General features: G+C 45.4%; 1 protein-coding gene across 1 annotated transcript in view; it reads left to right on the top strand.

Annotated features, from left to right (window-relative positions):
• gli2a (GLI family zinc finger 2a) overlaps positions 1-17,854 on the top strand; it is an 84,565-nt gene that overhangs the window by 30,819 nt on the left and 35,892 nt on the right. The window contains exon 3 of the mRNA XM_030429334.1: positions 15,287-15,392. Within this exon, the coding sequence (XP_030285194.1) occupies positions 15,287-15,392 (106 nt within the window). The remainder of the gene's footprint in view (positions 1-15,286; positions 15,393-17,854) is intronic.

The following is a 17,854-nucleotide window of genomic DNA, read 5'->3' as shown; positions in this document are numbered from 1 at the left end:
AGGACTGAGTGAACCGAGCGTCCCTGGGGCCAAGGCGCTGCGGCAGCCAAACAGGATTGCTACCTCATGGTCTGGGGTGATGGGTACCACATGTAAGCAGAGGCAACCGCTGGTCCTAATAGGAGCTGACAAGTGGCGGTCTGACAGCGGGAGATCAGATGGCGTTACCCGGCCTATCGCTACAGAGACAGAGCTCCGTTTCTATAGGCCCAATGTCAGAGTGGTCTGCTTTAAATAGAGTCTTTGTACAGAGGAAACACTCGATCACGGCTCGCCTCCTGTTCGGTCTCTCCATCAATCTAGACCTACACTGGGATTCATATGGTCCCTGGTCCTTAACTAATCCTTTTAATTAAAGGCTCCTGTCGAGTTGTCGACCTCTGGTAGTGCCGTAGAGCTGTTTTTCTAAGAATGGGTCCCTGTTTTGTTTATCTCACACCGTTGTTCTGATGGACAGGTGGCTGTAACACACCGAGATGTGCCATCAATTTGTTCCTGGTGGCCGAGGGAACCCCCGTCTAAAGAATCCAATACCTTTTTACTTTTGACGCAGATTTAAAACCAATGAAATCTGAATGACTGTGGGTTTATTTGGATCACTTTATATTGGAGTCAAAATGACCCCAGGTGGTTTTACCATGTCGGAAAGACACAAGTTATGTTTACTTTAAATTACTGAATGATATCAGAATCAGAGGATGATAAATAAGCTTTGAATTACATTATTTGGGTCCCAAGTGAGTGTGAAGCCCAAAAAAAGCTCGACACTCTGGGTATAACATGACCCGGATCATCTGCAACATATGCCGACGACTTCCAGTTTAGCGCCCGGCTAACTTGCGTGGGAATAAAATGATTTGATCACACAACTCCTCTAGACTCTCCAAATGTTTTCAGACCAAATGGCTCAAATTCTCACAATGTAAGACATCTTTCTGGGCCCCTGTGCATCACATAACAATGCTAATTTGAAAGTCGTCACCAAAGTCTGGCGCTCTGAGGGTTTTGCTCGAAACCCAATTAGCCACAACTAGCATAACACTACCAGAATCTCAGACTGAATGGACGTAATGTTTGTCATCGCCTTTCTAATCCTATTTAGGCAGCATGATTTTAGTTTTGTTGTTATGGATCATGATTGCCAAATGATTCATATCATTTGTTTTTCTGATGTGGTTGCTGTTTGGTGTCTAGGCACAAATTCTTCTTGGTTAGGCAAAGATTGCAGTCATGGTTAAAGGAAACCAAATTGAACTGTTGGTGGTAAAATTGAGAAATGAACAGCGGTCTCCAGCGTCACAGTCACTTTGTTCACCGATCCGTCCAGCCCAACCTCCTCCCATACGATACCACGGTCACGCTATTTCTTCCTTTTATTCCAGTAAACAATCATAATTCACATGACTGTGGGAGGTCCCGGTCAGACGTCTAATCCTGTCGCTTTACCCGTCAGTCGTTCCTTCACCTGAAGATCTCTTCTCGTACTGGAAGTGTCTGTTGTGAAAAGTTGGCACGCAAACGTCCGCAGAACTCAGTTAAACGCTCCTCCTCGCCCGCTGTCACACTTGCAACACCACACAAGAAGACATGCCATCACCGATCCATGAGGGAATCTGAAAGAGTCACAGCTTTTATGGAGTGTCGACTGCTATCGACGCCTGGAAATAGGACAGTGTTGTTTTTCTGACACGGTGCGGCTCATGAAGAGGCTCCTCAGTGTTGGTGTGTGGCCTCACATGTATGATGAGTATGTTGGATACAGATGGCTCTTCTTTGCAGCTACAGTCTCAGGGCGGATTACAGAGAGGATCTTGTGGGCGACTGCCTTACAGAGATGGTTGGAAACTAGTTGTTGCATGCTGGTAAAGGGACAATTTACCCCATGTCAGCCAAAGAGATGTCGCCAGGATTTAATGTTAGCAGTTAACCTTTCTGTAAACCACAGATATGTCCAAGGTCAACATTTGTTTCAAACGTGGTGCACCATGTGTCTGTTATGTGTTTACTAGCCACAACGGTGGACATCTTTAAGGACAACTGGGGATATTTTTAGCAGGAAGTCGGATCATCTACATCCCTTTTCCAAACCCTAACCAAATGCTTTTTATGCATAAACACAGAAAGTCCAACCTAAAGAAAAGTTCAGCTAACATTTATTCTGGCGATTGGTTAGCCATATCACCACACCATGTCGTAAGTACCACATGCATGTGCTAGGGGCTAGCTAAGTAGGCTAGCTAGCATTAGCCGAGGAGGACGCCATCAATGTTTACATTCTGTGCTAGCAGGAGTTCGAGTCTCCGGTCCATTAGTAGATGCAGACTTCCTTCTGTGCAGGAATACCATTGGCAGGCAAAGTTCGGTAGAAAGAAAATAGCTCAGACATGAAACTGCACACAAAACATTTATTTTTTGAGCACCGCAAACCGAGCGCCAGCTCTTTCCACGACACCATCTCTAGTCTCACTCAGCAACACACACCAAAACAATCTAGATGGGTAACTAACTCTACAGGTCAGACGAAAAATATGTATTTACAATCTTGTGGTTAACTGTCCCTTTATTACATTCTCTCCATCTATGCCGTGTGTACGTGAAGTCGCCAAAGTCACAACTGCCTTTTCTGGAGTCATGAATCATCCCCCCCTCTCTCCTAAACCACAGCACAGAGTGCCACTTCACATGGTGTTTGTTGTGAGCGCTTAATGTGGTCCATTTAAAGAGAAGATTAAGAATAATACAGTGGCAGCATGTGGCACCCTTTTCCCCACAGAAAGAACAAGAGTTGGTTGATGGAGATCACAACTGCGCCACATGTGGATCATTATGGAGAGCCAGGCGGGGACTGTTAAACGTTCTCTGCGCTCTCAGATTGAAGCTTTGAAGCGAGGCGGAGGGAAAATGCTGTCTAATCAAGGGCCTCGCAAAAACAAAAGCCACAATGCCTCAACTCTTAAGAAGACCATCTCCGACCTTAAGGAGCCAGATGGTTTGTGTTTGTTTGTTTCTATTGAAAGTAAACTAAATAGTGCAAGAATCACATGATAAGTCAGTCTGCAGTCATTTGTTTGTTTAGCGAGCACAAACTCCCGCTGGGGATTTTTTATTTTTTTTTAAAGACATATAAATCAACATTTTCTAGGTTTAATGAATGGAAATTCAGCACTGCAAACAGACTGTGAAGAGGGTTTTTTGAATTAAATCAAGATAAGTGTGCACGACTTTACCCAGGATTTGCTCTGGAGCCTGGAGTTTGGCGCGAGTCCACGCTGTAATTGTTTCACCATGCCGCCGCTCAATCGGCCGAGATAGCGTTCGGCGCTCCGTCTTATTTTAGCCCTCCAAAAAATGTCGAGGTTTTGACGAAAATCCCACTGTTATCATCACTGTTGTAGTCTGAGTAAGTGGAGCTTAACTGACAGTGTCTTCAATTTATTCCCCAAATGTTTCATTTCGTGTGTTGATGGAAGCTCTCTGGCAGTAATTCAGTCTAGGAATGGGCTCAATGACAGAGTACACTCGTTCAGTACAAAGAACTACGGTCCAAAGTGGTCCGAGTCCAAGTTTTGGTCCCGGAACATGGGTATGTTGTAATAATACACTTCAGATGTTATATTTAGGAAGCAACAATGTTTTAGTTTTCATTGTTTAATGTAAAAAGATACACTGCCTCCAGTGATGTCTGTCAGTGGCTGAGTTGCATTGTGGGTAACGTAGGCACCAGGTTTCGGAAAGCGAGAAGCCGGAATGTTTGGTTCTGCAGTATCGATGTCGATAATTTGTTTTTAAACTGTTGACAATGAGTCCAGCAGCGTCATAGGTTTGCAATGCCAGCCCAGTTCACTCCATTTCAAAACCTGGTGCCTACATTACCCATAATGCAACTCTGGAATGTATTTTATCTAAACTGTCCCAGCCCGAGTCTGTCAAACTCTATGGTCTAGTTTTTAATCTCCAGGCTCAAGTTGAGGTTGTCGAAGCTTCTCCGGAGCTACATGACAATAATTAATTAATCGTCGGCGTATCCCTTTAATAGTTACACAGTAGAACAGTATTTATAATCAATTTTAGGTGGATTTTAAGGCTTTATACCTAAAATAAGTCACTCACTGAGTCACTTTCAGCTTTTCTTCGGTCGAGGCCTTCCCCTCTGTAATCACGGCTCAGTCGCCTTCTTCTCGTTTGGCTTCAGGTTGCACGAGGAGACCGAGGATAAAAAGCGAGTTCAGGCTTTAATCAAAACCTGCGTGCTTTAGCTACGTTTTCAACTACTTGATTGTATCGCTGTCATCGCCGTTCCCATTCTACCTCTCATTTTTCTGTGACCGCCTCCCCGAAGCGGCCTTTTAACTTTCCGACGTGGAACTGGCTTCTTTTATTTTGACATCTGCGCGCTTCGACGCATTAGCTGAAACGTCGTGAGGGTACATCTGTGTAGTTTTGAGCAAATTAACACACAATGCAGTCCAGATGCAGAGGGAGCGTTCGCTATGAGTCAACGGGAATCCAGTGGATTAATATGAGTCAGTTCCTTTATACGTCTTCCATGTGAGCGCTGTGAGCTTTACGTCCCCGTCGACATAATCAAAGGAGTAATTTCAACCATCACCTGTAATTGTTACATCTTCCAATTAAAGCTTCTTATCTGACAGGTGGATCTTTTGTGATCATCAGTGGGCTTTTCTTAGCTTTGACGGACGCTGAATAACTTGCATACAGTCCCATATTGTGTCCGGGCACCAATTATCATAAATTGGGACGTTTTATTACAGAAAAGAGAGGAAATCTGTTGAATTATTATCAGGGAAATTGCTCTATTACAAGTCTGTGCTGTCGAGAGAGGATGTAAGTCAAACAATTATAGTTTTACAATTTATAGTAAATGGTTCGGCTCCAGTTTTTGAAGGAGATCTCAACGATTCAACAAAAGTATTTCTGTTGAAATAACAAAAGCAAAAGCAGAAGCAGAGAAATCCTTAATTTTACTCAAGTAACGGCGCGTTTCATTTGGTCGTCTGTTCCTTTAAGTTTTAGGAGAGAATCAGTTAGAGAGGAAGCAGATTATAATGCAGAAAAACTAAACAAAAAAGGTGCTTGGGGTGATTTAAACTATTAAAGTCGCAGTGTATTTTACTTTTTTAATCCTCTGAGTCATTTTAGGCAACAAAATATATTATTAAACTACAACACATCCTTTATTTTCTGTCTTATTCATGTCGAAACAGGATAATTGTTATCCAGATAATAAAACCCACATGAGTGAAAGTTACAGAACCGCAGAGCAGCTTGCTCATGATGGAGAGCTCCTTCCTGACTGTATCCATTACGGTGTTTGTCAGATAAAGGAGATTCCCCCGCTGGCTTACCCCGAGGTGACTCAACGCTCTCCGTGTCACACAAGGGAAGCGGCGTGTCGGCTAATTTTATCACACAATGCGTGCTGTTTGTCAGCGCGGCTCTGGTGACAAATGATTCCTTATCTTGAGGGCTGTTGTTTGTTGTTGCTGAGTAATGTCCCGGCCACTCGCGCTCTCGTCTCTGGAGCCTTCAGAGGCTTCAGCCGGCCCCTCTGTCAGCCGTCAGGAGCCTCGTTCACAGAGCAGCCGCGAGCACACAAAGCTGAAGGTGCACAACTTTCTCCGATTTCTGCACAATCTGTTTTTCTGCGTTTGCCGTTTCCTCTCCAACTCGAGCTGTTTCCAAACAGTTCGCTGCATGGTAGAGTAACAAAGAGAAAAACTACTTTCCTCTTTCGATGTCACAAATCCCACTCCTTTGTAAACGGTTTTGACCTTATTGCCAGCGAGGGACTGATGAAAGCGACGCGTGTTACTCACAGGGCCCCGTGTTTATTTGACTGCCATACTAGCATTAAGGCAAAGTAAACAGATCAGCTGCCCTCCAAGCTGCTTTCACAGCGCTGCAGGGAGAGAGGCGGACCTAACCTGGTAATAAATGCACCGCTGATTAATGCCGTTTAACGCTGATATAGAGAGGGATTAAATGCATTTTTATATTTCAGAATAATCAGCCTTTGCATCTGGAGAAAATGTGGAAAAACCGATGGCTGGGACGAGGCAGAGAAACATTAAAATCACATGTTTTGTGACCCGACAGATCCCGGAGGTTGTGGCCCTCGTAATTCATGCCATTGTTGGCTCCGCATCCTCTTCTTCTTCTTCTTCCTCTTCTTCTTCCTCTTCTTCTTCTTCTTCCTATTTCCTTTCGTCTTTTCCTCAACCCACTCACTTCACTTCATCCTTCGCTCTGCTCTGAAGCCAGCCAGTCTTATTGATTGTTTCTCCAGCCCGTTCTCAATCGACATCGCGCCAAATGCAGCAGCCTGGTCAGTGGCGCTGCACGTTTAAGCTTGACACTGTAGCATCACTTGTATATAAAGTATGAAGAGTCGGTGGTTAGTCTGAGTGTTTGGATGGGTCACGATCAGGACTTTTCCTCCGTAGACAAGTGTTCATGTCCCGTTTGTGACCACGAGTCAAGAGTGATTTGTTTTCCCCTTGAATTATGTCACATTTGTAAGTTATTGTATGTAAAGAACGATGTGTTATGTAGGGTCACGCCACACTAATGTATCAGTTCGTGCTTGTCTTTTAATTACACTCTCAGGTGTTTCGTTCTCTGGCGTAAAAGCTGACAGTCTATTAAAAGACGGATCGCTCTCGAGTGTCAAGAAACTGTAAATTCGAGACACCTTTTCACAAGATGTTGTGTTCGTGTTCGGGCTGATAATGCAACCCAGAGCAGCCTGCGGTGTAAAACGCCAGCCGGCCAAGACACACTTGCTGTTATAAGCATCTTCATTCAAAACTACGAAAATATTGAATATCACACAAACAACCGCTCCGTCGTTCTCTTGTAGAACACAGAACCCTAAAATTAGGGTCACAGAAAAAAGAGCAGGGCGGCACTATCAGACCGGGGGCGGAGGCCCTCTGACCTGCTTCACAGCTGTTTCTTGTTAGTGCTTTAAAACAAATTCCCAGAGTGAGATGGTTTCCACGCTGAATCCTGCCCTGAAGAAAGAGGCCAGACCAGAAGGGGGTTTGTAAGACCCCGCTGCTGTGTGTATGTGTGTGTGTGTGTGTGTGTGTATAAACAGCCGCGTCTTAACGTTTTATCTTATCGGGATAGATGACCTGCGAGCGCGGGGGCCTGCACTTAAGATGCTCTGCCCTGTGTTATGAACGCCACCAACAGTCGGCTGAGTCCTCAGAAAATCTCTCAGCCCTTAACTGAGCTTCAATAACACTCAGAGGAAGTTTACAGTAATTTAGTGAGAGTCGACCTTTGATTCAACTGTTCCTGAATATAAACAAACGGAAGGCTTATCTCGGGTCGGTGCATTACACAGAGTACGAAGGAGAGACTTCCACAACATGGCGGGGGGAAAATGTTTTTGACGGTTTATTCTCACCTGTCAGCGGACTTTTAAAATACTAAGAGTTGGTGTGCTTTGTAATGCAAACACAGGCGAGGGGAAGGCAGAGGGATGTTCTCCGTGTCCTGCCGTTGAGTCTGAAACGGGCCACATGTTCCTGGAGCTGCTGTAAACTTTGCTGCTATTAATGTCACGGAGGAACTAATGGATATCGGTTGTTTATTTAATCAAACCTCCACGCTGATAAACACTTTTAGGGACATTAATTATGCTAAAGGTCCCTCGAGAAGAACTTAGTCCACTTGTGTTGACGGTGTCTTCGCTGAGACCGCAGACACATCTAACGCGGCGGTTTGATGAGGACCAGGCCGGGTCCGCCGAGGAGATCCTCCCCAGCCTCACCGCCTGGGCCTGGAGAGACGTCTCCCCGGGGGGGCGCCTCACCTCAGCCTGACCTCCAGCTGAGACGGCTTTAGATTGATGCTCGCTGCCTCCTTCTCCCACACATTGTGTGCTGTTTTTGGGGGTATTTCCTCTGCCTTTCCCTTCTCTCGGTTTAAAAGAAGAAAGCCCTGCTAACAAGTCCGGGAGTCGGGGGGGACGGGGGCGAGTGCTGAGCTTGCGTTGAGGATGTCGTCATAGGGCGCTGAGGACGCTCTTTGTGTGAACTGGCAGCTTCTCCGTCAGCTGTGTCTGAGAGGTTAAAGGTCGAGCGGGGAGACAGAGGAAGGCTCTGAGTTCCCGCCGTTTGAAGTGATTTTGGCTTGATTGGTGCGTTTACACTTGCCGGAAACTGGCAAGCGATTGCAGCTCCGAGAGAATGTGGAACAGATTGATGAAGTCACAGATGACCGCTGCAGAAATCACAGAGAAAACTCAATAGTGTCAGTGGACTTAAAAAGGAAGTGTGAATGCAGTCTGCATCTCCCCCGTACTACAAAACTTCTCCTAACTTTCTTTTGAGTTATAATGACTTGATTTTCATTTTTTAATTTAGATGGGAACTCCCTAACTTGCATCGTCCTGAAGTTTATTCTTACCAACCCTACAACAAGAACAAACCCGGTGCATTAATTGCTCGATCAGGCCTACACCTGCGCTCTAAAGAGGCCGGGCGATAAATCAGACGTCTGCACGGGAAGCTGATTATCCTGACACCTCATCAGTCTTCACGGAGAGGCCCACCGCCTGCCACAGGGAGAGGCTCGCTAAGCCCGGCTACCTGTATGCTAACATCACACAGCCAGCCCTGCTAAATGCTAACGCTCAGGCGCGGGTGATGCATGGCGGTCATTAGGACGTGATCCCCCGGTGCTGCTGCTGCTGCTGCTGCTGCTGCTGCTGGACACCAGTGATTACACCAACACCTCTTGTAACTCTGAGACCCGAGTGAAGATTTTGTTGTTTGGCTTTTAGAAAAGTTCACTCAACTATAATCTCAGAAATGCTGAATTTTAAAGGGAAATCACTGACATTGACAGAAGAAAGACTCTCCTCAAGCCTTGCCGCTTCCCTTGGTACCTATTTTACACTGAATGGACGTTAGCTTCACCAGCTAATGGCAACCCAGGTGAGATAAGGTCGTGGTAGCACTCGGGCTTTAGAACAATTAGGAGAGGCGGTGCGGCACCTCGTGGCCCCGGTGATGGATCATGGATCATACTCGCGGTGGGTTCGTCGGGGTTGACTCTGAGACTGAGGAGTGATTGGCCGAGGCGCTCGTACAGATCTGACAGAGACTGATCGCAGAGGGGGGGAGAGTCCAGCTGGGTCTGAGCGGGGACAGAAAAATGGAGGCAGCTACACAACCAGCACACAACACGTCCGAGGGGACGGATGAGGGCGACGTTGTAGCGAGATGTCAGCACAGGCGCGAGGCCCTCATGGTTACCCACCTGTTCAGATTGTGATCTGACACCGACAACCACACAGTTCGTCAGAAAACCACCACGAAAAAAGAGGTTATCGTTTGAAATCTTTTCTTTTAGCGTCTCTCAGCTTCTTGTTTTGGTTTAAAATCCCACAACTTTGGTCCAACTTTGATTTGAAATCACCGTTTACACTCGTTTACAGATGGTGAACAAATTGGAGACCAGAGCTGAAAAGAGTGTTGAGTGAGTGTGTATCAACAAGAGACAAGATAACCAGTTCACATTTCAGTACTTTAAATATAGGTTCTGCAGCCGACCCGACCGACAGTACCATCCCAAAGCATCAGTATTCTGAAGGACTTTGCTTTGGCTCGTGTCCCACAACTAACTTTCAGTTTTGGGCCTCCGAGGGGATAAAGTTTGGGCACCTCTGGCTGAAACGAAGCGACACAACCGCTAATCTGAGCATCCAACGTCAGTTTTGGGCGTTTCACAGTTGCGTGCACGTACTATAGAGGCGCATCCGTGCTGTTAAAGTGTTCAGGGTCAGTACTCAGCTCCCCCAGCTCCCGCACCACGGTCTCTTTACAGCGCTGACCCAAAACCTCTGGAAAACAACTGTGTCCGAGTCTCCGGGGAGCGAGCGTTTGATGTGTGTACATCCTAACATACGCAGACTTTTGCTCCAGTTCACAGGAACTAATGAATTTCCGCTCGAACCATCTCGTGTCACCACAGAGACCGATGGCCTAATCCACTTACCTTCGGCCCAAAATCCCACTATCAATAAAAAAGGTATCATTTTACGCTCCCTGAGGGCTGTTAAAAGTAAAGAGCCACTCTGTTAAGACTTCCTTTCATACATGGCGGCGGTTCCGTGCTCTCCTGTAAAGCCCGTAATCCCTCTGTCGCCATCACTCGCCCATGTACTGCCCTGGAGGGGAAGCGACGTCTTGCAAAACTAAACCTGCAGGTCTCATGTTGTGTGTGTAAGCGCAGGATTCCCGGATTAGGCTAAACATACACTTTTTTTATTAACCTTGGAGCACAACACTTGCCGTAGTGTGTTTTGTGCGTGTGTGTGTTTAAGAGAGGCATTTCTGTTCAACCTCAAAGTAGCACGTTTGTGTTTGTCTCAGTCGCTCTTGATGATTGCTTACCGAGAGTGAAACTGCAGAACAAATCAGTGTCTGTGTGTGTAATTGTGAGTGTGTGTGTGTGTGTGTGTGTGTGTGTGTGTATGCATGCTCATGAGCATTTGTGTATAGCCGTTGGCACAGCGCTGTGTAGTTAGGACGCGGGCCAACTTTTTCTGCTGGAATTTCCTGTCTGAATTGAGCACCCCCACCTCTCCTCGTCCTCCTCCTCCTCTGCTCTTCACTCCTCTCTCTCTCTCTCTCTCTCTCTGTGCCTTCCTCTCTCGGCCTTTTCTCTCAAAGCACGACAAAAGGCTTTTTTCTTTTTTTTCTCCCCCTCCCCGAAATTATTCCTGGCCTGGCCCCGGCCTCTCAGGGCATTATTATTATCGTTGAGTACTTCCTCGAAGACATGAGCCCACTCCACTCTGCACTTCAGCGTGGTCCTGGTCCGGGGCTTCATTTGGACATAATGAGAGAGAGAGAGAGCTCTTTCCTTCGTCTCTCTCTCTTTCTGAGTCATGAGACTCGGAGGGGCCTTTGTTAACATCGAACACCTGGCATTGTCTTTAGTGGGAGATCAAACCAGGGCTTTAAGATGCAAACTAAAAAGGGGAGAGAGAGAGAGAGGAGAAGACGTCGGGGCTCTAACCCTGCTGCTCGGCAGGATGTTTGGCACGTCTGGAGCCTCATTATGGGGGCGAGCGGGGCAAAGATACGTCGAGTCTTAAAACAAACACGTTATGAGAGATCAGAGCAGATACGGTGCCTGAAAACAACCAGTTAAAGGTTCCTGTGGGCTGGATTGATTTATGATATTAGATTACACCGACACAAAAGCCCCTCAGTGCGCGCTGCGCTTCAAAACGTTTGAGCGCTTTCCAAGATTTACTACCCGGACTAATGAGACTAACAGATTACACCATCACCTCGCTGAGTTAGCCACCCTTTACTAGGTAACTAATTCTGTTTCCTAACTTTTTGTCATCCTAACTTTAGTATACCGTTGGTATTTTAGGTGATCGTAACAGGAAAGAACGACAAACCTCAAAGTGAGACGAAAAAAAAGCAAAAAAAAATTGATTTCCTCCTTTTTTTCTCTATTTTCTGACATTATATAGACCAAATAATGTGTCGATTAATCAAGATAATACCAGGCAGATAATGACAATAATCATTACACCAGGGATTTACTTGCTTTTCATGTCCGCATACACATGATGGCTGCATCATGAATCAGGTGGTTTCCTCCAGTTGCGTGTTAGTATATCGGTAATCATGTGAAGAACTATGTTCAAGACCGGCTGGTTATCTGTGCAAATATGTGTTTAAAAAGCAAGTTTAAAGATACCGTGTTAAAAAAAGTTTCAAGAAGTCCAGTTTGAGCCATATATCCATGATTTTGGAGACATATCGGACACAAAAAGTGATTTTTACAAGCAAGGTGACCATTTTACACTCCGTCTCAAAGTCACATCGTGTTGTAAAAGTAGAGGCAAGTTGTTCTAATGTCAGTCGCTGTTTTGGAGATACAGTACGAGGCCCAGGGTGGAGTAACCCTGCATGCCGGCACACCCAAAGGACTCAGGACGGCGGTAAATCAAGAAACTGAGGCGTGTGAATCGCCCCGACCACGTACCTGTCCGTAGTTGTCCCTGCAGCCCGGGAAACAATGCAGCTGTCTGGGTGATGGAAGGGCCTGTTCAGCCCTTATCGCCCCCACATCCAGCAGCTCCAAGCAGGGAGAGGGAGGGGAGGGACTGAGGGGGGGGGATCAGCCTCCGGGGCTTCTGTTTGGATGTGTTTATTTCAGTGTTTGTGTTCTCACTAATGGGCCGATGGAAATTTAAGACCAGTCATGAATGCTTCTGCATCTGCCACTGTCCTGAGCAGGCATACGTTCATATAAGTTACTTTATAAGGAGTAAACTGAAACATAAAACTGCAGCACAGCACAAGTGCAATGCAAAGCAATGAGCAGATGAAACAAACCCGTCCTCGGTTTGACGGTTTAATTCACAAACTCTCCGTCTGGTCCAAAAGCAGCTCTGACTCCAGCACAAGCTGGCTGTCCATCAAAGTCTCGTCTCCTCGTCCCGTGCCCTCCCCGCCCCCCACCGGAGATGTGCCAGGCAGCACAAGCAGGGGGCACCTCGCAGACAAAGACCGAACTTCTGGCTCCACTTGTGAAACAAAGCTCAAACTCCTTTTCCCAGCTCTCACTCCCTCTCGCTCATTTACTGGGCGCCTCTTTTGGCTTTGTAACACACAAGTTGACTCGGAATTGGCCGCCTGTCTCGCGCACAAAGGCGAAGGGAGGTTCGCTGGCGGAGATCCAGCGGCCGGAGATCTTGATAGAAACACGAGGACGAGTGGAGACACCAGACGGAGTTTCTTACAACTCACTTTGGATCCACAGACAATTTTTAACTGGACATTTTTACTGCAATGCAAATCTGCCCTCCTAATCAAGATTAACTTTTAAAAGTCAGGTGTGGTTTTACAAATGTAAAATTCAACATAAATAACTATTCTGTTATAAGTTTAATAAAAAAAGTGAATGTTTTTATTTATTATTCCTCCTTCAACCTCACAGAAGAAGAAGAGGAAAGCAATAAGTGCAATCGCTTTCAAGATTACGATTGTTTAGTATGAGCGGGATGATAGTTTGATATTTAATGGCAAGAAAAATTAAGAAAATTGATTGATTTGATTACAAAACAATAGAAAAGCAAAGTAAACTCTACAATGTGCTGGTTTTTACATCTTTTTACATTTTTCTGTACAGATACTTGTTGAAAAAAAAGGCTCTGATTTAACTTCTTTACTCAAGTAAAAATAAGAGTACAGGCTCTGAAATGTGCTCGAAGTATACAAGTAAAAACCACTTTCTCCTCAGAATCTGCTCCGTCATCGTCGGCGGTGTCGTCTGGTTCAGTTTCATGTCACTTCCTTTGTCACCACACGCCTCCTTACTCATACTTTCTCCCAGTTCTCCCTCTCTGTCTGTTTCTGTCATGTAACGTAACGTAACAACTGATTTCATGGCGACGCATCAGTAACGGAGGCCCTGCAGTTGTCAAAAAAGGAAAAACAATCATTGTTCTTAAATTCCTCACGGTTCAGAGCCGCCCTCAGGTGAAACTCTCCTCTCCCAGTCGTGTGTAATCCCAGCGGAATTAACAAAGAACAAGATGGCACAACGATGATTACCCCAGTCATAGTAACAAAAGGCTCAATCAGGGTTAAGTAGCAGTAATGTCTGTCTTTGTAAACCGGCATCACCTAAAAACAACATGCAGCATTCTGCTGTAGCCCGCAGGCACGGAGTCCTGTTACGCCTTGTTTTCACTGCAGCGCGTCAGAAAACCCCCGAGGCTCCGACAGGAAGGTGTTCAAAAATGTCAGCTTTGACAAGAAAAGCCAGACTCACTGCACTTTATATGCAAATGTACAGTATTCAAAGATAAAATCAGCTCAGCGGCAGGTTTTGGATCTCATCGTCTCCTTACAAAATACAATATTTAGGTTTTTTGTTCATGTCTGTAAAACTACTATCAACAAAAAACACTTTCTGTACAGATGTTTCACATTAAAAGCTGTCCAGTGGCTGAATGAGCGTAATGAATCTCTTTCCTGGCAGGATTTTATTGTGAAAAATTATTAGGAAGTGTTTCATTGACGGCAGCTTAACAGCGATCAAAAGAAAAACTATAAAGTGGAATTGATCCAAAATGATGAAACTAGTATTTCTCTAAAAGTGGAACAATCCCAAGTTGCATTGTGGGTAGAAAAAAGAAAAGTAGTCTGTTGATTTATCATTGCACTCCCATTATAACACTGTTTAACTCATTATGAAGGGTTTAAAGACAAATGATCAAAACTGATTCAGAGATATCTTAATTTTCCTTCCAGGTGTTCTTCCTCGCTTTTACGGCCTGTTGCCTACATTACCCACAATACACCTCATCTTAACATGCAGCTTCCTCTTTATATTACTTCTCAAGCACAGTTTAATGTGTACAACTGGTGGAGTTGCCCTTTAAAATGGTACTCATTGCATACTGGCATCGCATTGGTGCTTTAAAAAAAGGCCGTTATCACTCCGTCCCAGTGGTCCTCTCTCGGATAGCGATAACGATCTGCTCTCCGTGAGCTTTGACCTTTAACCCCGGTGGTCTGCGCTCTCAGGTCATCCCGGGTTTACTCGACCGTACAGCCTGAGAATCCTAATGGCAACCAGGGATCAACCCAGGGGGATTAGCATCGCTCTGCGCTCTCCGTCTCTGACAACCAATGTGCTCTCAGGATACTTTTAAACTCATTTGGGTTTTTTTTTTTTCCTCTGTTTTTAGTTTCTTTCCCTCCGTCAAACATGCAAAACTGCAGAGAGAATTAGCCGGCTTCCTGTGTATGATTAAAGCTCTCCTCCTCCTCCTCCTGGTACAATAATGTCTCCTACTCAGCGGTTGTAATGACAGCAATTAATGAAGATCGGCTGTGTTGTCTTAATGAGACTTCCCTCGAGCCATCAGACCATTTATGGCAGGAAATGGCGGATTCGTGCATTCTTTGTCTGACACATAAAAACACATTCATTGTTGTGTAAACCCCGCTTTGGTCTCGTCGGATAGAGAGAGCCATTAATGAACGTACAGCTCTCGGGGCAAAAGCCACAGACAGTGTGGAAGGTTTCAATTACTGCTGGATTACGGGAACTGTAAAACGGTACAGTCGCGTCTCATGCTGCGTTCAAGGCACTAGTCAGGAACTATAATTCAGCCTCGGACATTATTTTAGAACAGCTCTAAGGAGTGTCTCATCGCTCGCTGTGTTTCTTGCTTATTTTCTGACCTTGTCTCTCTTCTTTTCTCTCGCAGGCGCCCACCACCTCTTCCCCACGTTTCACACACCCATCCCCATCGACATGAGACACCACGAGGGCCGGTACCATTATGAGCCGCACCCGCTCCACGCCATGCATGGGTGAGTACCGTCAGACGTCACGAGTTACTCTGAAATAACAAAAAAAAAAATATGATCTTCCCCAACAAAACAGGGGAACCACAGCCGGGCCGGTCATTTCCCAAACCCTGTTGTGCAACCAAGCATTTTTTCAAAATCCACAGAAACTCATATTGAATTCTAGCGGAAAACCCAAAGTTTCCAAAGATATGATGGCAAGTGACTCCCAAAACAACATGACTGTTGCAGCCAGACCCGTTTGGTTTGGTTTAAGAAAACATCGTGGTTTAGACTGAAGTAAGTGTAACTTTTATAACTAGTTCACAAGCGAGCGTATGTCTGTAACAATACGTAAACTAAAAGTTTTCACTGGTCTCCTTCTTCCCCTGACTTCCTCCTTTGCAGCTGTAACAGTAACGACAGCCACTTGAGGTCACCAACCAACAAAAAAAACATAAACATGGGTTGTAAAAAGCTGCTTTCATAGTCGACATATAGTCATTTTTCTGGACGGAGCACTTGTTGCTTCACTTGGTGATAAACCCTCATAATGTGCCAGAACAGAGGGTCAGTTGTTTTTTATATTCCCCTTGAAACCCTCAAAAAACAATTGTTATCCGTTCATATCCAAAAGAAACATGTCGAAAAGCAAACCCAGTCATTACAACATGAAAAATAAGGCTCAGTCCGACCCACAGGGATCGTTGTTTTTTTTTAATAATCTGGCATGTTGCAGCGAAACATTGTGGGATCAAACCTCAACTCAGATAAAGTTTGATCCACTTAGATTCTTTAATATTCTCTGCCAGGTCAGATTGGACCTGGAACACCACAGAGATAAGACCTGCAGAATCAAATCAAATGATAATATTTGGTTTTGTTGCGTTTATTAAGCTGTTTTTGAATCCTTGTTCCAACAGAGAAAATGACTCTATTTATGAGATATTTTGACTTGAAACGACTATAAAAGGCTGCAGAACAGTCCACAATCCCACTTGAAGTTTGGAGAAACTGTCTGTAAATAATGTATGAAAAGCAGAGGTGGCTCAATGTGATCTGTGAAGGTCAGCTGTCACTTCTCATTGCTTTCTCTTCTCGGCTTCTTCCCATTTACCGGCGCTGGAGGAGGACGGGCCGTCTCTCTCTGAGCCTCAGCGACCGAGCCAAGTTCAAATACATCAAAGCCAGACGAGATACACAGAGCGAGAGGGAGACGGAGATGAAGGGAGACAAGCCACATTAGCACAATACAACAGGCCGTTAACATTTCCTCTCCTATCTCGTCTCCTAACGCTGAAACGAGGAGCTCTGCCAAGAAACCCCGTCTCCGGTGAAACAACCTCACCGAGAGAAAGACGGCGTCGTAAGAAGCTCGTAGACGCTTCATTACATATTAAAAATGTGAACTCGCAGTATATTTGTTAGGATAAATAGGTTGCCGGTCCAGTTCTGCGCTTTTTCTTTTCAAACTCGTGTCCCGAGCTGACCTACAAAGAAACACTAATCTATTTTCTGACTTTATTAATGTGGCATTACCATAAAAGTCTGGCCTTTCCTCACACCGCCGGGCCTTTCTTGCGCTTATCTAAAATATTCGAAATCCAGCAAAGGGAACCCGAGAGTAAGATCAATAGAGGTTTTGTGAGAACTGTGCTGTTACATTTAAATTCAGCAAGATCAGGTGATACACAGCGGAGGCAGAGCTATTCATCACCTGCAAAGCGAGGGAGAGGAGCGGAGGAGGGGGGAAGTGTGGCCGTGCACCCGGCTTGTTTTGATTAATGTGATGTGACTCTGACAGAGTGCTCCCACTAATTCATCAACACCTTGATATAGCTGTCTTCTCCGCAGCATGCGCCAAATTCACCTAATTACGTGAGTGTCGTCCCGGGGAAATGGAGCAGGGTGCCGGCGCGGGGCGCTTGGTGGCAGCACTTCGTCAGAGGCCGCTCGCCGCGTGTCAGGGTTGTACTTCCTGTCTGCAGGACGGCGCTATACGGAGCGCCCGTCATCGCTGTTTGCGTGTAACATAACGAGGGCTGCGGGTCAGTCTGTCACAGCTGTCATAATGTAGATCCTGCAGTTCTTGCTGCTTTGTTATCTGCCTCACGCCCTGTGTGACAGTAAGAGAACAGACTGCGGTGTTCAGGAAACAACCGCAACCTTTTTTAATATTCATGTTTTATGTTTCTTATCACTACAGGCTGTTTGATTAAGCTGAAGTACAAAAAGTTTAGGGCGTTGGTGTTTCCTTGGCAGACTAGAAACTACTCCACAGACTGACCATGAACACCTTAATGAAAATAATAAAAATCAGTGCAGCAGAACCAAAGTTACCGTCTGTTTGATTTAAAGGGATATTCCGGTGTAAGAGAGATCAAGTTAGCAGACCGCTAATTTACGGAGTTTTATCAACCTCAGAAACGACCGCACGACAACAATACACTGCAGTAAATGGATCCAAATATAAACCGCCACCAAAA

The sequence above is a fragment of the Sparus aurata genome, chromosome 9, assembly GCF_900880675.1.
Source record: "Sparus aurata chromosome 9, fSpaAur1.1, whole genome shotgun sequence".
Taxonomy (NCBI): Eukaryota; Metazoa; Chordata; class Actinopteri; order Spariformes; family Sparidae; genus Sparus; species Sparus aurata.
This window is presented reverse-complemented; position numbering and strand designations above follow the sequence as displayed.